At 33.9% G+C, this 26416-nt stretch overlaps 1 protein-coding gene across 1 annotated transcript in view; it reads right to left on the minus strand.

Annotated features, from left to right (window-relative positions):
- Positions 1-26416, minus strand: part of LOC132746760 (uncharacterized) — a 70094-nt gene that overhangs the window by 37880 nt on the left and 5798 nt on the right. The window contains exons 2-4 of the mRNA XM_060736009.1: positions 21823-22068; positions 13646-13867; positions 12263-12466 (exon numbers count right to left, since the gene is read on the minus strand). Coding sequence (XP_060591992.1) covers positions 12263-12466; positions 13646-13867; positions 21823-22068 — 672 coding nt within the window. The remainder of the gene's footprint in view (positions 1-12262; positions 12467-13645; positions 13868-21822; positions 22069-26416) is intronic.

A 26416-nucleotide genomic window follows, 5' to 3' on the forward strand; every position in this document is an offset into this window, starting at 1 on the left:
AGTCTTAGTCTGCACTAACCAACCACCAGCTCACTCCAGCATACCCCCTAAAACTTATTTTGTTGGGGGTTGGGGCGGGTTGAAGGAGGTGGTATAAAAGCTTTCTTTTTTTTTTCATTTTTTTTTTTTTTTTTTGGGGGGGGGGGGGGGGGGGTGTATAATGATTGTAGATCACTGTAGACTTCAGCAATCTACCATTCATTACTGCATCACCAATCTAATGGTGATATAATGTCAGAGGCCAGCCATTTCTTGTCACTAGACACTTTTAATCCTGTTTATGCCAGATACTTTATCATTCATTGTCTGCCAGTAGCTAAGATCGCAGTCTTGTGTGCCTTACAGACAAAATAAATGAATATTTTTATCAGTTTTGAAACCTAGTTTAGTGAGACATTTCCACAAGGTTCTTTGGCAACCATTGAAAATTTGAATTACAACATTGTAAAAGGCCACAAATGCTAGACATTTTGTATTATTGATTTTTGCAAGGTTTTTCAACATTAAGTTACATTTTAGCCATTTTAGTAACACATGAAAGCAATATCACATGGTTTTAAGAAACAATGAATCTGCATAAACAAAAATAAAATTTTAAAAGATCAATGATTTATTTGTAAAACTAGAATATTAGTGGCACCAATGGAAGCTCAGACAAAATAAATTTTCTATCCAAACAATGAGGAAATATTGAAGAAAATTTTTACTTCTATTTACTTTAAACCCAAGAAAAGAATTTCACAGCATGCCTGTCTATTCTCTGTGCAAAAATCTAAATAAAATGAGCCGGGTCATGACAAAACCAAAATAGTGGGTTTGCGATCAGCATGGATCCAGACCAGCCTGCGCATCCGCGCGGTCTGATCAGGATCCATGCTGTTCGCTGTCAGTTTTTCCACTTGTAATAGAGTTGGTAAGCGAACAGCATGGATCCTGATCAGACTGCGCAGATGCGCAGGCTGGTCTTGATCCATGCTGGTCGAAAACCCACTATGTTGGTTTTGTCATGGCGCGGCTCAAATGTAGGGGTTCAAATCACAGAGAGGAAGAATTCATTTAAAAAAATAGGAGTTAACCCTCATTCTTCATTTAAAATGGACATGTTTTTGCTTTTCAGACCTTTTGAGGCCTCGAATAGTGAACAAAAATTGAACAGTATTGAAACCTTTTTTTATAGTTTCATAGCAATTTGAACTTGTAACAGGAGGCTTTTCAATGAAAACAGCTATATTTCACAAAATGCATTTAAGTAATGGCTTAATTTATAATTTCACAAGAGCAATAATTCAGTTAACATGCAGGTTAGAGCTATTTTAACCATCATATTCTATCATCCAATATCAAAGTTCAATATTAAATGCAAAACTGTCCTGAATTTGATTTTGTCCCACCTCCTAACAAGTAGATTTTTAAAGATTTTCACTAAATAAGACCGTATAAAACTGGCAACACTCACAGAGGATGTACTCAACCATCATTTTAAACTTTGCAGAAGTCATATAAATGAAAATACATGTCATTTAATATACAAACTGTATTAAGCATTGTATTCTTGGAGAAAAAGCATCTCTTGGCAACAAATCTAGTTATTTTTTTAGGGTCCTCAAGTTTCCAGTGTCAGGGTGACTTAATATCCAACAAAAAAAACATAAATGACTTTCAGGGTTATCTGCCCTTTAGAAATAGCATTCAAATTTTGATAATGAAGTTATTGAACAAGTATTCCAAGTTTAAAGTGAATATCTTTGATAGCTTCTGAGGAATGCCCTTCTATCAATTTATTTTTACAGACTTGGACACCATTGACAAAGGGCATGTATTCCAAGTTGGAAGTGAATTGTTTTGATATTTAATGAGAAAAAAGTTAACCCAAGCCAACAAAGACATGAGGATCATGACAATAGCTCCATTTTTTTTCTTCAAAATATGGAGAAAAACTTTAAGGACCTGCTATCATCATGCTGACAAATAACAATATGGAATATGGAGGGGAGCCAGATAGCTTGTTGACAGACAGCCATATTGATCCAAAAACAAGAGCAAGAAGTAAAGGAAACCTCAGCTGTGACATTGTTCCTTCAATAGACAACAAATGAGCCGCGTCATGACAAAACCAACATAATGGGTTTGCGACTAGCATGGATCCAGACTAGCCTGTGCATCTGCGCAGTCTGATCAGGATCCATGCTGTTCGCTTACAAACCCTATTACAAGTAAAGAAACTGATAGCGAACAGCATGGATCCTGATCAGGCTTGTCTGGATCCATGCTGGTCGCAAACCCATTATGTTGGTTTTGTCATGGCGCAGCTCAAATTACACCTAAGTTACTAACAAGCAGTTGCACACCATTAGACAATATATTATGTTAGCTCTCAAGAATATTGTCTCACCTAGTCAATATATATCAACACACTACAGCAGCTTTATAAACTGTAAATCTTCCGTTGTTATAGCAGGAATATAATCAATTAACTGGAGAAAAATATAGTTGATATTTTCACTTCATCTACCTTCAAAGGAAATTATATTATAGAACTGACTTAATTACCATGGTTATCTCAGGTTTATCTATATAAACATCTCAATCAGGCAAACACTTCTAGGAAAATATCACTATCTTATTTCAGAACAACACAAATTTATGAATTCAGCACATATAATATTAATGCATTTTCTGACAGGTAAAATGAATTTTGTAGAACAACAAGCTTTACTTTGTGTTATTTTAAGTTTTAATTTTAAAGGTATATGCTAGAGTTATAGCTATTATAGCAGAATGAAAACGGTTTAATTATTTAAATTTTGCGTGATCTTAATTAAAAGATGATAACAGAAACATTTAGGTGTTCATATTGGGCTGGGTTGGGGTTACCAAAATACATTGTAATGTGAAATGTCCCTGAAAAGTGTAAACCTTACATCGGAGGTGGCGCATTCTTTCATATAACACTCTACTTGATCCTAAACATGCAAATCTTTTTGTTCTAGCAATATCAAAGTTTGAGAGATAATCTGTTAGGTTACCTAGATAATGCCTCCCCTGACATATCTCTCTCCAGTATGTCTGCTTGTTTTATGACCCCATGTTTTAGATGTCATCAATAAAATAATTTTTCTTTGCAATAAAACAAGGATATAGGGTAGATCTCAATCATAGAAGTATTGATCCAGACTTGACTGTAGAAACTCAGTGTCATATAACCCTGCTCATTTATGATTGTTTTATGAAACCATACCAGTAATACAGCATTCAATATAATCATTCTTTCTACAGTAACTCAATCACAGATCAATGAAATCTACTTTCATACAAGAACAACTTTACGTGTATGTTATATATAGAATATACATAAACACTAACATTACTATAAAGAACATTTTTTTTCTTTTTGTGGCCGATGTTTAAATTGCAAAACAACTACTTGAAATCATTTGATATGTCCTTAAAGTACTTTCCTGTCAATATATATATAAAACTGATTTTAGAAACAGTTAGATGAGAGTTAGGGGAAACTAGTGTTTAGATAATGGTCTTTAAGAAACGGCATAGAGCTAGAAAAAAAAGTTTAAGTAATGGTCAAAAATAAAGTTAGGTGAAGGGATAAATGTGTTTTAAAAACAGTAAATCTTTGAACAAACAATAAAAACTTTAAGCTACATATGGCTGTCTATATGATAATCAGATGTTAGTAATACTCTCTAAAATATAAGATGGAAATCACCCTAATTACTTCTGTACAAGAAAGAACCACAAGGTTACTTCTGTGACCTCATTAATTTAAACTTGGTGTTATAATTGGTGTGATCATTTCAATAATTAGGCTTAGGCCGTGTCTACATCTATTCAAGTTTCTTACATGTCACATTTAGATAAGCTAAATAAATGGCCCTTTCAATATTTTATCAGGAACAATTTTTACTGGGATGTCTAATTAAGATTGTCCAGGATTTATACCTTTGTCTTTGCAATGCTATCATGTTTCTGTAAAATATGTGAATAAAAAAGCGGGAAAATGATGCAATTAGCTAAAAACAATGGAGTAAATGAAATTGAAATGTGTACATTCTTTTAAAATAATGGAAAATGTGAGAAAAATATTTTTTGAGCTGATAAATTGATGCAAGTTCTTTATTTGATGAAAGTTATTCACTAAATGAACAAAATCATTTAAAATCTATTTTGACTACTTGAAAAACTTATTTATTTTTTTTGCTCTTCTGTGTATCAGTTTATTGATATGATCCTCTGACCAAGATATTTTATACATTTATTAAAATTTACAGATCATGAACACTGAATCAGTAACAAAAAAGTCAGAAAATAATAAAAAAAACAACACTATCACGCCTTCGGGGCACATGTTTTGTGTCAAACCGGTGTTATCAGTGTCTTGACAGCCAAAAACTTGTAGAAAAATAGAACGTGTTCTAACTTTCTTGCAAGGAATTATCTTCTTGAATGTCACATAATTTCTCTTTAAAACTCATTCAAGTAGGGTGTCTACACTATCCAATACAAGAGAATATGATACTTGCATTCAAGACTTGGATAGGTGTAGACGGGCACTTACACTTTCTTCATAGTAGATCATGTGATATTACATCGTTAGTGCTAAATCACTTAACATGATTGAGTAAATCCGTGAAACAGTAACTGACTTTGGCCAAGTGTTGAGTTAAGTATAGGTAAGTGTTCAGTTAAATTAAAATTGGTCAAGAAAGGGGCAGTAAGCATTTACTAAATTAACCCTAACACTGCTGAATTCCGTAAATGGACTAGTCCAGCTTCCTTATCTGGAAGTGTTTATTATCAAATTTGGGGATATCACAATGAGAAATTGAAGTTGAGAAGCGGACAATAAAGTATTAGGTCAGATCTTACAGATGTGTACCCTTGGCTGGCTAGTCACTTTCACTTCCAGCAGTCACTAATAGTTGAAATTGGTCAACAGCAGCATAGCCATCCGACCAATTTAAATTGGTAAAAGCTTACTAATGAAGCTAACTAATGACTAACCTATTTAGTGTTTGAAATTATTTTTAAAAAAAACATTTGATTTACTAGACTGATTTATAGTGAGCGGATTTACCAAAGTAAATGTGTTATGATTCATGGGAAATACTGCGCAATACTTTTGGGACAAAAAATAATTTCAAACACTAGTTTCCTAATTAGTGCCTGTGTATGACTCCAAGTGACCTAACTATTTAAAGAAACATGCATTCAATTTATCTGCTTATGAACACTGATGATTACAAAACAAACTTTGTTTATTTATTGAAGAAATTATATTCTTTCCAGAATGCATCAAAACATTGTATATTTATGAAGATTTAGATGAGCCAAATATTGTATTCAGTTATTGTTGTGAAGTATTTGCTATTATATTGACTATCCTATGATTTAATGAGTTTAAATTAAACATTTATATATTATGTTATATTGATTGATCTTTTTATGTAATTGTATCAATACCTCATGTTGTCATGTTTGCATGAGTGGAATAAATAAATTACTTAAAAGTGCCTGCACTGTCATGATCAATAGTTATATCAATTACCAGCAATTATATCATATAAACCACACTTTGACTATACTTATTGTTAATGTGACGGGTGTCTGTAGCTAGGTCAAGGTCATAGACTTTGGAATCTTTCATGAAACCTGTCACCAGCTAACTTATTAATTTGGATTGGTGGTTTACTGTTTCAGTAAATAGTGACAAGTGTTGAACAAAGACAAAACATCCATTTCTATGTTGAGCCTCGGATTATATCAAATTAAATCTTATGTTACATATATTGTGTACATATAACAATCAATTATTACCCCAACTAATGCCTTTTTAACATACATGCAGCTGTTTCATGTAAAGACAATACGACCAAATATAACAGATGTGCCCTGTGAGGCTGTGACAATATATGACCATGAATAATGTATTCACTGCAGCATTTAATACAGCAAAATAACTACAACAGCTAACATTTTATACAGCAAAATCACTATAATAACCAAATCACCTGCATTATAACCAAACTAGTTGCATTATAACCAAGCAAGCTGCATTATAACCAGGCCAGTTGCATTATAACTAGGTCAGTTGCATTATAACCAAGTCAGCTGCATTATAACCAAGTCAGCTGCATAATATAACCAAGTCAGCTGCATTATAACCAAGTCAGCTGCATCATAACCAAGTCAGCTGCATTATAACCAAGTCAGCTGCATTATAACCAAGTCAGCTGCATTATAACCAAGTCAGCTGCATTATAACCAAACTAGTTGGATTATAACCAAGTCAGCTGCATTATAACCAGACCAGCTGCATCATAACCAAGCTAACTGCATCATAACCAAACTAGTTGGATTATAACCAAGTCAGCTGCATTATAACCAGGCCAGCTGCATCATAACAAAACTAACTGCATTATAACCAAACCAGGTGCATTATAACCAAGTCAGCTGCATTATAACCAAATCAGCTGCATTATAACCAAACTAACTGCATTATAACCAAACCAGGTGCATTATAGCCAAGTCAGCTGCATTATAACCAGGCCAGCTGCATCATAACCAAACTAACTGCATTATAACCAAACCAGGTGCATTATAACCAAGTCAGCTGCATTATAACCAAATCAGCTGCATTATAACCAAACTAACTGCATCATAACCAAACTAGTTGGATTATAACCAAGTCAGCTGCATTATAACCAGGCCAGCTGCATCATAACCAAACTAACTGCATTATAACCAAACCAGGTGCATTATAACCAAGTCAGCTGCATTATAACCAAATCAGCTGCATTATAACCAAACTAACTGCATTATAACCAAACCAGGTGCATTATAACCAAGTCAGCTGCATTATAACCAGGCCAGCTGCATCATAACCAAACTAACTGCATTATAACCAAACCAGGTGCATTATAACCAAGTCAGCTGCATTATAACCAAATCAGCTGCATTATAACCAAACTAACTGCATTATAACCAAACCAGGTAAATTATAGCCAAGTCAGCTGCATTATAACCAGGCCAGCTGCATCATAACCAAGCTAACTGCATTATAACCAAACTAGGTGCATTATAACCAAGTCAGCTGCATTATAACCAGGCCAGCTGCATCGTAACCAAGTTAACTGCATTATAACCAAACCAGGTGCATTATAACCAGGCCAGCTGCATCATAACCAAACTAACTGCATTATAACCAAACTAGGTGCATTTATAACCAAGTCAGCTGCATCATAACCAAGTCAGCTGCATCATAACCAAGCTAACTGCATTATAACCAAACTAGGTGCATTATAACCAAGTCAGCTGCATCATAACCAAGTCAGCTGCATCATAACCAAGCTAACTGCATTATAACCAAACTAGTTGGATTATAACCAGGCCAGCTGCATCATAACCAGGCCAGCTGCATCATAACCAAACTAACTGCATTATAACCAAACTAGTTGGATTATAACCAAGTCAGCTGCATCATAACCAGGCCAGCTGCATCATAACCAAACTAACTGCATTATAACCAAACTAGCTGCATTATAACCAGGCCACCTGCATTATAACCAAGCAACCTGCATTATGACATTTAAATTCGAACAAATCACCACTAAGTCTATCTTTGACATAAAAACATTAAGTACGTGTTTTAACATATTTCAAAATATTATGCAGTATTATTTAAAGTGGTTATGAATGTTTTTATCTGAAGGAAAAAGAAAAAATAGGATATTTAGATAAACAGACTATATCAAATCTGTACATCCCTGACTATTAGATAAGGCAGCAAAAACAAATGTATATAAAAAAAGAAACTTGCAAATCTGTTAACAGGAAATGTGCTGTTAATGTTAGAAATTAAACAATGATACAAGAAGGTGTCTATCAATAGAAACTGTGTGTACCTGTGTGTACACCATATAGGATTTCAACATCACATTTGTACCAGTTGCAGTATTAACAAACTAATTCATAAAATCTTACATAAAGTATTTTGTATCCAGCTACAAAGTAGTTACTTTTGTATTGTATGATCAGAATCTATTCTACATTACTTCATTCTTGTTTAGATAAGAATTTCTTGAAGGTTTCATTTTTTTTTTCAATTGGACTTTAGTTAAGTCCTACATAGAATTTGCTATCTATTAGAAAATAAAGATATAATAAAATTTATAAACAAAGCAAGAAAGCATGTTTGGTAAAAACATAATGCCTCTGGCAATAATTGTGAGTAACCAATGTGTCAAAAAGGTGCACTCATTCAATTATTGGCCATGAAGGGGATTATGACTTAAGAAAGATTGCTAATACAATCACTCTTAAGGTATTAAACCTATAATATTATGAAAACTATTTGAGTACCTGAATGCAACACAAACCAAAATTTTCAAAGGGAGGCCCAATACCCCAATCAATGAAAGGAAGGACCACTTCTGTACTCAAAACTCGAAAATAATTTCCCCTGCACTTCCCTAACCAGAGGTCCTGGATCCGCCCCCAGGTATGAGTTAACTATAGGTACTAAGAGTGGGAACTGAAGTGTGACTGTTCAAAGCCGTCCAGTTAGCTCAAAAGGTAGAGCTTTGGGACTGGAATTGGGGACCCGGTTCGATTCCCGGAGGGGCAGGTTCTTTTTCATTTTGTTTGGGTTTATAAAAACCCTCGGGCATATACAAAAGTTTCATTTCCTTGCGAAGGTAAGGAACTAGTACAGGAAAACTGCTTGACGCCTGAAAGGGAAGATGTTTGGGGTTTTAAGATCTGGTGAATTCAATGGGGGCTTTATGTCGTGCCCTGGGTGAAAACTACCAACACCATCACAACGTGGCTTTTCATCTGTTGTTGTACAACCAGGTCAATGTTACCACACAGATAATGTCTAACTCCCAGTGCAGGGCAATTAGTATGTTGTTGCTTAACCAGGTAAAATGTGGCACAAAATAAAGCATTAGACAGTACAGGGTAATTGGCTACATTCTACCAAGAACTGGCTACAGTCTAAATGAAATGACTGTCATATTCAAGATTCTTTAATTATTTTCTGTAAAATGAACATAGTGACACATGCTTATATTCAAAAGCCATTTATCCTCCTTTGAAATTATGTGGAAAGTTGGTAATTACATGATGAGAATCAAGTTATTGTACTTAATATGTTATTCAGGAAATCCATTTGGTATAGCTGACTGCTTGTTTATTGAACAAAAAAAAACATAGTAAATTAAAATTTTCCTTATCATTTGTTTGTATAAATCACATTGGTTTGAGGTGTGAACTGTAAACATTTTATTACAAGATGAGAATAAAGAAGTTTTGATTTTATTTTGAAGTGGTTGTAGGTGTTTTGTATAATTAAATTTGAATAACTTAAGGCTGTATTTGTTACAGGAAATTCTTTGTTCTATACCACACATGTAACATCTAGTAATACTATACATGAAAATCTCTCAATATAGAGTGGATATTTACTAATATTGCATTTTAGGAGATGTTGGTAACATAATATGCTTTATCCAAATAGTTTAACTGTACATTATTTCAATATAGTGCATGTGAGTGAAATGTATCATGCTATATGGCATGTAAAATATTTTGTTTAAAAAGTTTATTATATAAATAAAAATCCAAATTCAGACTTTGTGTAGGAAAGTTAGCTATTGTTGATGGTTATGTCTGAAAACAGATATAAAACTGAACTTAAACTTGATATGTGACTTAAATTATTAAATCATGTGATGATTATCCACACATATTCTATTCTTGACCAATTTTAGCAATTAAAATTCTAAACTAGGAGGAAAATCCTTCAATTTCTTCTATGAATCCCTTACAAACCAGTGATCTTTTATCCTGTATCAATACCTGAATGTAAACTAACTTCCAACAAGTTTCAGTCATCACTCAACGTAGTCAAACTAATGAAAATGAATGACATTACAGAATCAACCCATTTTAAATGGAAGTAAAATACATGTTCAACTTCTTGTAAGACTAAGCTAGATTGGATTGGAATCATTTCATAATATTAATATTAACTCCATAATTAAGTTAAGAAATATTGATAATTTATAAGTTTGTTGGAACTAGTTAACTGCCGTATAGATTGGCACAACTCAGTTTATTTCTCTAAGCTTAAGGTCCCTGTGTGCTGATATAACATCAGAATCTGCCTTAAAGTCTGTATGTCAAGAAAATAATTACGCCCACACATGTCTGGTAGAGCCTGTTTTATTACAGATGAAAACAAATCTCATACAACAAGCTTAATTCTTCCCTCCCAGACACTCAACTTATTGTTACCAAATATACTTTCTTAAAATGTAAAAAAAAAGTTTATAAGTGCTAATCTGTATTATATAAATTATACGCTTTCTAATATACAAGGAAACAAATTTTTGTTAAATTAGATTTGTAAACGTAATAAGAAAAACAAGCATTTGATAGTATTGCGGGCAATACAGTAGTCCCCTACCGGTCCCTCAAAAAGTTCTTTAATTGTCATACACTCCTGTGTATTGCCATTTATAATGAATTTGAGGATGGAGTCTGTATTTGAAAATATCGACCACAAAACATAATAAAATAAGTTTGTCTATATCACAGTAATGTGTTAAGTTACCATGCTTAGTAAGGAAATTATGTTTATACAACCTTGTCATATTATTACGATGTTTGGAATTTAAAGTAAATCCTATAAGGAATGAAGAAGTTGGAGTGAAAATACCAGTTTCTCGAAAAAAATCTAAGTTCAAGTGGGGACATAATTCTGGACATAGTCTTGCTAGAGTATTTAACCTTCTCAAAAATGTCGAGTGATAATAAGAAACATATATATGAAGTTTGAAGTAGATACATTAGGAAATAAAGAAGTTATTTAAAAAAGACAACATTTTTTCCCCTAAAAAATCTAAGTTCAAGGGAGGTAATACTGATATTTTTTGTGCTAGAGTTATAAACCTTGTCAACATATGATGTGGTTGATGACCAGAAACTTATATTTTAAAGTTTGAAGTAAACACCTTAAGAAATAAAGAACATATAGTGAAAAAGCTGAAAAATTTAAATCAGAAATCTTGAAAATTTCAGGCTATTTGTTGCCATAGCAACCAGAATTTTCAACATAGGAAGAAAAGAAAAAGATGTGCATAATCTCCAGACTGCCATCTACCCATATTTCAAGTTTCATAAAAATATTTTCAGTACTTTTTGAGTTATCACTGGATCCAGTTTATGTGTTAAATTTGCCATATTTTCAGACTATTTGTTGCCATAGCAACCAGAATTTTCAACATAGAAAGAAAAAAAAAGACGTGCATAATCTCCATACTGCCATCTATCCATATATCAAGTTTCATAAAAATATTTTCAGTACTTTTTGCGTTATCGCGGGATCCAGTTTTGTGGACGGACGGACTGACGGACTGACAGACAGACAGACAGACAGACAGACAGACGGACAGACGGACAGACAGACGGACAGACGGACGGAGGGTAAACCTAAAGTCCCCTCCGGTTAAACTGGTAGGGGACTAATAACCTCTTTTTGTAATGCATTAATCAAAGTCTTTGTTTTCCTTACTTTCATTTTTTCTTAATAATAATGGTCCTGTAACAGGGCCGTCATTGTCGGTCCGGTCAGTCCGGCATTGGCCGGACCAATATTTTGAACAAAAGTGTCTGGTCCTTAGCAGGGAAAAACAACAAATAACAAAAACAAGATATGTTTGTAAAACATGTATGCCCCCTATCTGCATGCTAATTAGTTATGTGGTCAGGTTTCTATGACTGACTTTTGACCTAGTGACCAAAAGATCAATAGGGGTTATCTACTGGTCATGAATAATCACTAGGTATTTGTGACTGTAAAGGTTGTGTGCAGCAATTTTATGACAAAGTTATCACAAATCTTACCAAATAATATATGCATAAATTTATGAATCATGTAGGCCTCCTTAATGACAGCCAATTTGTTATAAAACAAATGACCTTGAAATGTGTATACCAAAAGCATTTTTAGTTTAATAAAGAATATCAACCGAGGCATGTTGTTTAGTTATTGGTGGGAAACCGTTTTTATCTACAAGGTTCCTTCCTTTGCGCTGTTAAAATCATTCAATTGTCTAACTATTTCATACACATTTTCTATCAAACTATTTGTGTCTGACTGAATAGCTGGGATGAGAGATATACATTACACAAGTTAATTTTTTTAGATTATAATGACATCATATAATGATAAAAACCTTACCTTGAATACTGACTGTAATTCTGGATTTGTTGACAGGGTCTAACGTGTAATACGAGAAGCAGTAGTCATTCTCATCATCACATTTAGCTTGATAACCACCATCTTGAACACTTCCCATTCCTTGATCCTCATTTATTTTACCATTACTTCCTTTAGGTTGATTCCATCTGTATGCACAATATGTAGCCTTAGTCTTACTTTTTTCTGCAAAATCAAACAATAAATGCATTATTTCTATTCAAACATATACACTGAACTATATGATAAAATGAGCCGCGTCATGACAAAACCAACATAGTGGGTTTGCGACCAGCATGAATCCAAACCAGCCTGTGCATCCGCGCAGTCTGATCAGGATCCATGCTGTTTCTCTACTTGTTGTAGGGTTTGTAAGCGAACAGCATGGATCCTGATCAGACTGTGCTGGTCTGGATCCATGCTGGTCGCAAACGCACTGTGTTGGTTTTGTCGTGACGCCGCTCAGATGTGCTATAGAAAAAGTCTGCAGTCTGCAGCAATTTTGCTTTAGGGGTCAGAGTGGTCTTTGTGAGCCCTAATAGCTACAACTACAGAATCTACTGTCATCTACTTTTACCAAACTATGTTGAATATTAACGTTTTAAAATTTCTAACCAGTGCCTTACTACTTATCCCATATTTTAACTGGCAGCTTAAAATGTATGGTCACTGTGTGTGGTCAACACTAGGTATAGACAGTAACATAGTATTTTACTGCAATTCACTAAGAGTTCTATCAAAGAGAGTCTGCAACATTTTACTATTTTACCATGTTAGGCAACTTGTAAATTTCCATTTTGCAATTTCGACTTCACCAAACTTTTAGAGGAAAGTATAGTTCTAGAGCCTTGAATAAAATTTCCTTACAATCCTACCATTTTATGACTGTTATTGACAGCTGATTAACAAACTTTAAAACTTCCTGGTAGTCTCTTTACATTTTAATATGTTCTTGTTTAAAGACACATTATGCCTCAGAAATGTTATCATTTTTATTTCACAAAAAAATTTAATTTTTGATATCTTGTTACAGTTTCCATAAAATACTAATAAACTAATTTACAAAGTAAATAAACTATCTTTGCTTCTTTTGCTTTGTTGGCAATTGGTATAATTTTTGTGAATTAGCATTTAGTTAAATACACATTGTTTACATTTCGCTACCTTTACAACACATTACTGCACATTTAACACTTCTTTTGTCAGCTGTTTAACTCCTAACATAATCTAAATTCATTAGTAAAACATTATTTAACACATGTTTGACATTTCAAAAGACTTTAATAGATATGGATTTCTGAGACATAATGTGCCTTTAAAGTGCAAATCGTAAATTTTTAATATGTTTTCGTTTAAATTGTAAACCTTTAGATTGAATCTTTTTCTCTGTGACAGGAGCAACCTTGGGTGGAACCGGTACATTATCCTGTTCCTTGCTATCTGCGGCATCTTTCACATCGTTACATTTATTTCCTGTACAACAACAGAACTGAAACTGTGAGTCATCTGTCCAGTTTGATGGTGACTCGTCACATTTACTCACTTGACATTTATTAGGAGTACCTTTTGTGAAGTGTATCCAACATCCTGGAATAAAATATACACCTTTTATATTAAACAATCAGTGTCTGATAAACAGACTTTGTCAAGGAAGGTAAAAAAGTGAAACATACTTTAGGCCAAAGTTCCTGTCTTTAAAATAATACATTATTTTTTAATATAATAACTGACTTATAAATGTCTTTTGAACTTCTTTAAATTCAGAATAATTCATTGCCAATTTAATGAATTTCAATGCCAAAATGCTACCATCTAAAAGTCTGGTCAGGTAGCATGAAAGTGCTCAGTAAATATATAGTGACATCCATGACAAATCTATATTGTACTTGCAGTAACAAAATTCTGTCAAAATGTTAAAAATTTGGTGATATGAAATGAAGAGGTCTCTATATATTGTTGAGTACAATATTGATTCTATTGAACCTGTACACAACAGTAAACCTATATTGGACTTAGCACCTTGTCTAATAGGTTCGAAAGCTGTGTACAAGTTCAATAGAATTCTTTATTGTACTCAACAATGTATAATAACATGATATCTGTACAGTATAAACCTGGTGGATTTCTGGCTTATGTTACACACTAATATAGAACAAAACCTGGTGGATTTCTGGCTTATATAACACACTAATATAGGACAAAACCTGGTGGATTTCTGGCTTATATAACACACTAATATAGTATAAAACCTGGTGGATTTTTGGCTTATATAACACACTAATATAGAACAAAACCTGGTGGATTTCTGGCTTATATAACACACTAATATAGTATAAAACCTGGTGGATTTCTGGCTTATGTTACACACTAATATAGAATAAAACCTGGCAGATTTCTGGCTTATGTTACACACTAATATAGGATAAAACCTGGCAGATTTCTGGCTTATGTTACACACTAATATAGAACAAAACCTGGTGGATTTCTGGCTTATGTTACACACTAATATAGGATAAAACCTGGCAGATTTCTGGCTTATGTTACACACTAATATAGAACAAAACCTGGCAGATTTCTGGCTTATGTTACACACTAATATAGGACAAAACCTGGCAGATTTCTGGCTTATGTTACACACTAATATAGAACAAAACCTGGCAGATTTCTGGCTTATGTTACACACTAATATAGGATAAAACCTGGCAGATTTCTGGCTTATGTTACACACTAATATAGGATAAAACCTGGCAGATTTCTGGCTTATGTTACACACTAATATAGAATAAAACCTGGCAGATTTCTGGCTTATGTTACACACTAATATAGAATAAAACCTGGCAGATTTCTGGCTTATGTTACACACTAATATAGAACAAAACCTGGCAGATTTCTGGCTTATGTTACACACTAATATAGGATAAAACCTGGCAGATTTCTGGCTTATGTTACACACTAATATAGAACAAAACCTGGCAGATTTCTGGCTTATGTTACACACTAATATAGAATAAAACCTGGCAGATTTCTGGCTTATGTTACACACTAATATAGAATAAAACCTGGCAGATTTCTGGCTTATGTTACACACTAATATAGAACAAAACCTGGCAGATTTCTGGCTTATGTTACACACTAATATAGGATAAAACCTGGCAGATTTCTGGCTTATGTTACACACTTAATATAGAACAAAAACCTGGCAGATTTCTGGCTTATGTTACACACTAATATAGAATAAAACCTGGCAGATTTCTGGCTTATGTTACACTAATATAGAACAAAACCTGGCAGATTTCTGGCTTATGTTACACACTAATATAGAACAAAACCTGGCGGATTTCTGGCTTATATAACACACTAATATAGTATAAAACCTAGTGAATATTTGGCTTATATAACACACTAATATAGAACAAAACCTGGTGGATTTCTGGCTTATATAACACACTAATATAGTATAAAACCTGGTGAATTTTTTACTTATATAACACGCTTATATAGAATAAAACTTGGTGAATTTCTTGTTTATATAAATGCACTTTTTACCATCATATATTTGTACTAGTACAGAATAAAACTTGGTGCTTTAAAATATCATAATCTATACAATATCATATTTGTTAGGTTGCTTAAATATTCTCCGATCTTGAATACTATGTACATGTACTACTAGCATGTGTTATTTTCTGGTATAGGATTTCTATCCAAGTTCTTGATTGTTTAAGCCAATAGTATGTGCCACACTGTTAGACAATACATTACACCTTGTCTAGACAATCTCTCACCAAATATGGTGCTCTCTCTCTCTACAATCATATCCTATAATTTATCCTGACATTTCCAGCCTTTCATATCATTGTTTTCTCTCCAGAGACAAATATTTCAGTATCTTTTTTTAAAAACCCTATTTTATAAAACTTTGGGTTTATATTTTAAAAAGCAAAAAAATTTTCACTGATTTTTAAAGAACTTACTTAGTCTCAATCAATACAAATTTAAGCCTTGACCTTTTTTAAATTTCTTTTTAACTTGAAGAAAATTTTTAATTTTAACTTTTGAATTAAGTATTTTCTTATCGGGGTTTCCTAAATTGTAAATCTTAATGGGATTCTTAATTTAAAGCCTTTTGGGCACTCAAGATTGTTATTTTAACTTTGTTTTAAAACGAAGGTATTCTTAACTTATTTTGGAACTTTTTTTAATTTTTTTTTGATCGGGTTTTTCTTTTTAATTGCCTGGTTTTTCTTAACTAATTTGTATTTTAAAAGCCTTACTTGGTTTTTTTTATCTTCCAACGGGGCCTTTTGTTTTTGTTTAAAATTTTGTTTTATTTTTTTTGATTCTTAAAACTTAACTGGGTATTTCTTAAATTGACCTGGTATTTCTTAACCAGGCCTGGTATTTCTTGACTTGACATGGTATTTTAATTAATTTGACTTGATAAGTTCTTACTTTGACCTGGCTTTTCTTATGATCTACAGCGGGTGAAACAATATCTGACCATCTGGTCACACTAACATGTAGATCATCTCTTGTTGTTGATGTTTTAATTTTTCATAAAATTTCTCACAACACAGTACAAACAACACATAATTACATTGTCTGAATATGATGCCACTGAAAAAATCCAATTAAATAGAGAGCAGTCCTACATTCCAGACATTAAAATAATGCAGGTCTGGGAAATACGCTGCCTCCGTCACTCAAATTACTTTATTGAATAGCGTAACTTTATGCAAAGTCATCTTTTAGATTCCTAATGTTGCAACATAATAAATCAGTGCTGTTGTTTTTATATATTCTACACAAGTGTATGTGAGCATTGTTTCCAGTCATTATAATGATGTGGAACTGTCAGAAAACAAGTTTTAGGTGTTGAACATCACACATTGAATGAATATTTTCAATATTTACATTTAATCATATGATATTATACTATCAAACAAGAATGTAGCAAAAGATATTTTGTTGTTTATGTTGAAGCATTATAAACCTTTTAATGAACTATTCCAGGTACCTTTGATATGAAAATATAATGTTTTGAAACATCAAAAAAGCAAACAACAGAAAGCTTCAATTCAAAAATAATAAGAAAGGAGATTATAAGTGACTAATGATAATTCCAACTAAGCTTTAAACTTTTTACGCCCCCCCCCCCCCCCCCACAAAAAAAAAAATTAGCCTTTGTCACCAATATACAGCCAGGCCAACCTGTATATTCCTGCAGTCAAGCTAGCCTGTATATTCCTGCAGTCAAGCTAGCCTGTATATTCCTGCAGTCAGGCCAGCCTGTATATTACTGCAGTCAAGTCAGCCTGTATATTCCTGCAGTCAAGTCAGTCTGTATATTCCTGCAGTCAAGCCAGCCTGTATATTCCTGCAGTCAAGTCAGTCTGTATATTCTTACAGTCAGGCCAGCCTGTATATTACTGCAGCCAGGCCAGTCTGTATATTCTTACAGTCAGGCCAGCCGGTATATTCCTGCAGTCAGGCCAGCCTGTGTATTCCTGCAGCCAGCCCAGCCTGTATATTCCTGCAGCTAGGCCAACCTGTAAGTTCCTAAAGCCAGGCCAGCCTGTATATTACTGCAGCCAGGCCAGCCTGTATATTCCTGCAGCCAGCCCAGCCTGTATATTCCTGCAGCCAGCCCAGCCTGTAAATTCATGCAGTTAGGCCAGCCTGTATATTCATGCAGTCAGGCCAGCCTGTGTATTCCTGCAGTCAAGCCAGCCTGTATATTCCTGCAGTCAGGCCAGCCTGTATATTACTGCAGCCAGGCCAGTCTGTAAATTCATGCAGTCAGGCCAGCCTGTATATTCCTGCAGTCAGGCCAGCCTGTATATTCCTGCAGTCAGGCCATTCTGTATATTCCTGCAGTCAGGCCAGCCTGTATATTACTGCAGCCAGGCCAGTCTGTAAATTCATGCAGTCAGGCCAGCCTGTATATTACTGCAGCCAGGCCAGTCTGTAAATTCATGCAGTCAAGCCAGTCTGTATATTCCTGCAGTCAGGCCAGCCTGTATATTACTGCAGCCAGGCCAGTCTGTAAATTCATGCAGTCAGGCCAGCCTGTATATTCCTGCAGTCAGGCCAGCCTGTATATTCCTGCAGTCAGGCCAGCCTGTATATTACTGCAGCCAGGCCAGTCTGTATATTCCTGCAGCCAGGCCAGTCTGTAAATTCATGCAGTCAGGCCAGCCTGTGTATTCCTGCAGCCAGGCCAGCCTGTATATCATTCAAATACCTAAGGTAATGTTATAATATATTAGTATTAAGATAAGTAGAAATTAGATTTTTTTCTGAGGAACACTTAAGCGATTATTGTACTTTGACCAACCAAACTTGATATTACCATATGCTATATATACATGTATAAAGTTTAGTGAAAATCTCTTCCATAGCACTGTTTTATTTTTCAACAGAAACACTGTCATATTTCGTTTCTGTCACTTTCACAACTATTTTATCAAATCATATATCTAAAACACTTTTAAAACCTTATTAAAGAGCTTAAATGAATGTAAAATGAAGTAAAATTCAAAGTTCAAGTAGACAAACATATGTTTACTTATTATGTATATGTTTAACAATTGTACAAAATTTGGTCTGAAGTTGTCTTATTTTGTCCTTGAATTATATATACACAATGAAACATGATGATAGAGCATGTTGTATCATGTTATTGTATTACACAAAGATCATGTGCAACACATTGATTCTTAATAATTAACTGGTAACTTCCTGATATAACATCAACCAGCTGCTGGTAAATACTTCATAGCTTATTTTATAATGATAACAAAAACAATTAATAATACAAGTATCCCTACAAGTTTTAATAAATAGTAAAGTAGGAAAAGCATGTCCCAGTGACCTTGACCCAAACAAACTAAACTACTTGCCAAGGAAAATACTATCACATCACAAGGCAGTCATCGACAGTCCAGTTTGTCCGATCTTGGCCAGACCAATATTTTGGCAAAAAAATGTCTTTCCCTTAACAGGAAAAAACAACAACAACAAAAAAACACGCATCGCATTGCTGATTAGCAATTTTACACTAAACTGGCCCCTTATGCAAGGCGTGGTAATTAATATACAAACATAAAGTTGGACACTGTTAGTTGACCAAGTACATGTTGTGGTACTTCACGTACAAAGTCAAGTGTGAAAATTGGCATTAATTGACATCGACATGGCTTCGGACGAGTAAATATTATGTATATTGAAAATATAACATCACAATTCTTTAAATTTTACTGCTGTTCACATACAAATAGTAGTTAATAATATCAAGATATCACAATGCTTGTTTGTTTGTTTGGATTTTTACGGCCCGTCAACACATAACTGGCCATATCATGCCGAATGCTATAATAGGCTTAAAATGTTATGTAATGTTTTGTAAATGACAAGATATCACAATGTGTGACACAGTTCCATCGGAACTAAATTGCCTGATATTATTTTCGTTTCCGATCGACAGCGATGTGTTTTTGAAAAATTCTCATAAAATGAGACTGATGATTAATTGATACTTACACCATTGTGAACATAATCTGTGTACTACTGTTCTTGTATGTAATATTTGTAGTATTTGTTTATTTTTAATTATCAGATAAAAATGCAACTAAACAATTATAACAACATCAATTATTGTTTATTTTTCATTTGTGAAATATTATTTATTTATATTTCATGCACAACTGTCTGTCTGTTATCAGTAATCAAACTTACTGCGCAGATCTTTATAAAAAATCACTGACATATGCCAAAATAATATGAGCCGTGCCATGACAAAACAATCATAGTGCATTTGCGACTAGCATGGATCCAGACAAGCCTGTGAATCCGTGCAGTCTGATCAGAATCCCTGCTGTTCGCTTAAAGACTAGTATTACAAGTAGAGAAACTGCTATCGAACAGAATGGATCCTTATCAGACTGCGCGGATGTGCAGGCTGGTCTGGATCCATGCTGGTCGCAAACGCACTATGTTGGTTTTGTCATGGCGCTGCTCATATGTATGTTACAGTATTAAACAACAGCAGATTTAAATCAACAAGCAATTATCATAGTATTGCAAGCAATCCATAAGTCCCCTACCGGTTAGAACCCCATCAACATTCTGAAGGGCCATTGGCCATTCACTAATGTTTCAATTTTCTCTATTTTAAGTAAACTTGTTGGAAAAGTTCTTTAAAAGTGATCACAGGAAAAAGTTTTTATGAACAGACAGACAGACGGACTGAATGACACTCTATTTTTAATATTTGAAACATCCCTGTTACCAAAATATAACATTTTAAAAGCAAAATTCTTAAAGAGGAGATAACTCTTGAATTAAAGATGCAATTTCATAAAAATTTTCAGCTCTTTTTGACTAATCACAAATATAGTTATATTTGCCATGTTTTAAGCCTATTTGTTGCCAAGGCAACTGATATTTTTTCAAAATAGGAAGAACAGATAAGACATGCATAATCTCAAGACTGCTATCTACCCATATGTCAAGTTTCATAAAAATATTTCCAGTACTTTTTGCTTTATCACTGGATCCAGTTTATGTGTAAAATTTGCCATATTTTCAGCCTATTTGTTGCCATAGCAACCAGAATTTTCAACATAGGAAGAAAAGAAAATGACGTGCATAATCTCCATACTGCCATCTACCCATATGTCAAGTTTCATAAAAATATTTCCAGTACTTTTTGCTTTATCACTGGATCCAGTTTATGTGTAAAATTTGCCATATTTTCAGCCTATTTGTTGCCATAGCAACCAGAATTTTCAACATCGGAAGAAAAGAAAATGACGTGCATAATCCCAAGACTGCCATCTACCCATTTGTCAAGTTTCATAAAAATATTTCCAGTACTTTTTGCGTTATCACTGGATCCAGTTTATGTGTAAAATTTGCCATATTTTCAGCCTATTTGTTGCCATAGCAACCAGAATTTTCAACATAGGAAGAAAAGAAAAAGACGTGCATAATCTCCATACTGCCATCTATCCATATACCAAGTTTCATAAAAATATTTTCAGTACTTTTCAAGTTATCGCGGGATCCAGTTTTGTGGACGGACGGACTGACGGACTGACAGACAGACGGACAGACGGACGGACAGACGGACAGACGGACGGAGGGTAAACCTAAAGTCCCCTCCGGTAAACCGGTAGGGGACTAATAAATGTCATGAGGCCCTTCTCCATTGTATACGAGGCTGTTATTTTTTGGATTTACGTCACACCGACACAGTATAGGTCATTTGGCGACGTTCCAGCTTAACTGGTGGAGGAAGATCTCAGGTGCCCTTCCGTGCATTATTTCAGGCAAAAACAGGCACCTGAGTAGAACCACCAACGTAAGCTAGCTGGATAGCTTCCTAACATGAAAGAATTCAAAGTCCCTGTCGGGATGCGAATCCATAGCCATGAGGGGCAAGTGGTTTGAAGTCAACGACCTTAACCACTCGGCCACGGCCGCCCTATGAGGCTGTTAGTTTGTACTAATTAATAGTGATATACAGTGATAATACATACCTTGCTTGGCTATGACAGGAGTAGACTGGTCAGCTGACTTTGCCCACAGTGTATAACAATGACTGGTATTTAAAGAGTCCTCACACCTCTCGTACCCGCCCGACAAGAATACGCCCCGTGTCTGTTCATACTCCTCTAACAAAAGATTCCTCAACCAATCACTTTGTGACGACCATGATGCTGTTGTGTTTATCTGGAAATTCTCATTCTTGAAAGCACAGAATGTGGGGTTTACGCTTGCAACTTCTGAAATCACACAGAGGAATTATAAGATTATCATCAGATCAACAAGGTAAAACTGAGCTTTTACATCAAAACTATATTCAAAATTAAAGCCATTAATAAGAGATTAATACACAGCAGAGTAGGGCCGGAAGGTGATATTCGGCCCGCAAAATGAATAATGGCCCGAGGACATTATTCATTTCAGGGCCGATTGTCACCTTCTGGCACAACTAAGACGTGTATTAATGTCTTTACCTAATAGTAGCATTTTTTTCTAAAAAAAAAAAATACTTTGAAATTTCTTTCGTTGAAATTCCTGTCAGCATTTCTACAGTACTGGTACAGTAACTTCTACAGAGTTGTTTACTTTTTGTATGTTCAAAGTACACTACAGTAGAATCTAGAAGCAAGTTTTATTTTTATCTAAATGAAATTGTTGTATTATTTCTTTAAATTTCAATAGTAATAAAACTATGTTTGTACGAAATACGATTCAGCTCTCATAATAAAATCAAGAGATTCATGCTTAATGAAACCTACTTTCGCTTTTACAGTTAAATGTTTGGTGACTTAAAATGTGACGTCATTGTTTTATTTTGTGCACGTGCACATGTTCAGCAGGCTGATAACTAGTTCTCGGGCCCCGGGTCGCAAACTCATAATAGGTCACATGACACTCATAATCAGTTGAAATCATAGGCGATTTTGTTACTTTATATAGTAACAAGAGCCATGTGAACATGGCCATCCCCCGCCGAATGTATTTGCTCATTGGAAGAATGTATATGTAGTAGAGCAGAATAACTCCATTTTAAGGTCTTTTGGTAATGAAAACTGATGGCTATAGTGATTACAGATTTGAAACCTATGTGAATACTGATGGCTTAAAATAACAAAGGGCAATTACTGAAAAATAATGCAGGGTAGGTTATCATTCTTGTGTGCTGCATCCCTCCTCAGTAAAATCTATCCACCTATGAAGTTTCAAGTTGATACCTCAAACACTTTTAAGAAAAAATTGAATTGAAAAATTAAGTATGAAAAATAACAAAGGGCAATAACTCAAAAATTATAAAAGGTAGAGTTATCATTCTTGTGCACTGCAAACCTCCTGAGTTAGATCTATGCACCTATGAAGTTTCATAATGATATCTCAAAGGCCTTTTGAGTTATGCTCTGGACAAAAATTAATTTTGAAAAATAACAAAGGGCAATAACTAAACAATTATGCTGGGTAGAGTTATCGTTCTTCTTCACTGCACTCCTCCTCAATGAGATCCATCCAGCTATGAAGTTTCAAGTTGATACCTCAAATACTTTTTGAGATAAGCTCCGGACAAAATATTATGAAAAAGAACAAAGAGGAATAACTCAAAAATTGTATAGGGAAGAGTTATCATTCTTGCGCACAGCATTCCTCCTCAATAAGATCTATCCACCTATGACATTTCATGTTGATATCTCAAACACTTTTTGAGTTATGCTCCACTCAGGTGAAAAATTAAGTATGAAAAATAACAAAGGGCAATAACTCAAAAATTATGAAAGGTAGAGTTATCATCCTTGTGCACTGCACTCCTCCTCAATGAGGTCTATGCACCTATGAAGTTTCAAGTTGATAACTCAAATACATTAAGAGATATGCTCCGGACAAAAATGTCAGACGGAAGGTCGGACGGACGGAGACTATTACTATATCCCCCGCCGCCTTTTCGGCGGAGGATAACAAGTGTATTAATGCATGTAACTAACTGTAAAATATGATGCTGTGAATAACACTTTTATAAATGATATCAGTCACAAAACTAAATGTGTGAATAAAGTGACCATGATTTAATGAAAAATTATAATAAACATTTTTTCTTGAATATGTTGTGTATATTAAAATAATATTATTACAAGTCGGGGCTTATTTTTTCACAGGTTGAGGAAGCAGCCCTGAGCAAAATTACATGATATATTTGATAAAGGGGAAGAAAAAACTTTTCTCAACACAAAATTATGTTTTTCTTAACATGCATTTCTTTTTAATTTTTTTATCATGTAGCTATAGACCGATATTAACCTGTAAGAAAAATTCAATACAATATCTTGTTCTCAATTAATGGATTATGTTGTTGGGGAATATAATATTATTTACATGATTTCATGTTAGTGAGAAACTTCCAGCGTGACAAATCAGCAAGATCTTTTTGACATTCATGATTATATAGAAACTGCTGTTCAAGTTTAACAACCACATTTCTCTACAAGTATATTTAAAAAAACAAGTATAAAATAAGTGCTTACTTGAAAAAACAACTCATAAATATATCAATCTCAAGCACTCTTAAATTATCAGGAATTAATTAAAGTAAGGAGTCGGAACATGTCGTAATATTTTTCTATTTTAATTAAAATACCACTTCCTGTATTTATGTTTGTGGTAAGTCATTAATCTATCACTAAATCAGATTTTTTTTCTGCAGCATATACATGTAAACATACATTCTCTATGTTTTATGATATATTTTTAACCCATTACCCGATATACACGACTTTAACGCCTTTTACACTCCCCCCCCCCTTTTTTTTTTGTCTCAAATGGTGAAAAAATGCATTATTTAGGCCCCCAACACTTGTTTTTGTTTGAGAAATGTTGTTTAAAAAAGTGACCACTTTTCATTGGGCCCCCTATCCAAAAGATACATCAGGGGGTTGCCAGAAGGGGGTGTGCCCCCTTCTGTTTGTGGGGTTTGAAGGGGGGCGGAGTCCCCCTCATTGCCAAGAAAATTTTGGACTTGTGGGAGGCTAAAAATGACCCCAGGTCGATCATAATGTAACGTTTAACCAACACTGAAAAGCCTTTGAGTCTATCTCAATCCATTAAGATGTTGCAGCACTTTGAAATCAATTTTGATGGAAAATATCAACGCAAAATAGGGTTTTTTTTGCAATTTTGAGATGTCCCCTCATTGCCATGGTTACAGGAAATTTAAGACTGAGCATGTTGTTACAAAGGCAATGGTCCAGTCAACATTTGTGCCATGTTTGATAAGTATTGAAGCAGTTTTTTATAGTTTTATAGCAATTTGAACTTGTAAAGGCAGACTTTTCAATGAAAACAGCCATTTTCACAATATTCTCATGCAATAATGGGTTAAGTTGTTTAAAGCTTGACCCATGTAAATGATGTAACAAAAAAACATAACATTGTTCAGTGATTTTCAAATAAGGTAAAAATAACTTTCATATTGTCTGTGTTTGCCCTTCGTAAATGATGTAAAGAACTTTCATATTGTCATAAATGATGTAAAGAACTTTCACATTGTCATATATGATGTAAAGAACTTTCACATTGTCATATATGATGTAAAGAACTTTCACATTGTCATAAATGATATAAAGAACTTTCACCTTGTCATAAATGATGTACAGAACTTTCATGTTGTCATAAATAATGTAAAGAACTTTCACATTGTCATAAAAGATGTAAAGAACTTACACATTGTCATAAAAGATGTACAGAACTTTCACATTGTCATAAATGATGTAAAGAACTTTCATATTGTCATAGATAATGTAAAGAACTTTCATATTGTCATAAATGATGTAAAGAACTTTCACATTGTCATAAATGATGTAAAGAACTTTCACCTTGTCATAAATGATGTAAAGAACTTTCACATTGTCATAAATGATGTAAAGAACTTTCACCTTGTCATAAATGATGTAAAGAACTTTCACCTTGTCATAAATGATGTAAAGAACTTTCATATTGTCATAAATAATGTAAAGAACTTTCACATTGTCAAAGATGATGTAAAGAACTTTCACCTTGTCATAAATGATGTAAAGAACTTTCACCTTGTCATAAATGATGTAAAGAACTTTCACATTGTCATAAATGATGTAAAGAACTTTCATATTGTCATAAATAATGTAAAGAACTTTCACATTGTCAAAGATGATGTAAAGAACTTTCACCTTGTCATAAATGTTGTAAAGAACTTTCAGATTGTCATAAAAGATGTAAAGAACTTTCATATTGTCATAAATGATGTAAAGAACTTTCACCTTGTCATAAATGATGTAAAGAACTTTCACCTTGTCATAAATGATGTAAAGAACTTTCACCTTGTCATAAATGATGTAAAGAACTTTCACCTTGTCATAAATGATGTAAAGAACTTTCACATTGTCATAAATGATGTAAAGAACTTTCACATTGTCATAAAAGATGTAAAGAACTTACACATTGTCATAAAAGATGTAAAGAACTTTCACATTGTCAAAGATGATGTAAAGAACTTTCACATTGTCAAAGATGATGTAAAGAACTTTCACATTGTCAAAGATGATGTAAAGAACTTTCACATTGTCGTAAATG

The sequence above is a fragment of the Ruditapes philippinarum genome, unplaced genomic scaffold, assembly GCF_026571515.1.
Source record: "Ruditapes philippinarum isolate M1 unplaced genomic scaffold, ASM2657151v2 ctg2211_1_1_1_1, whole genome shotgun sequence".
Taxonomy (NCBI): Eukaryota; Metazoa; Mollusca; class Bivalvia; order Venerida; family Veneridae; genus Ruditapes; species Ruditapes philippinarum.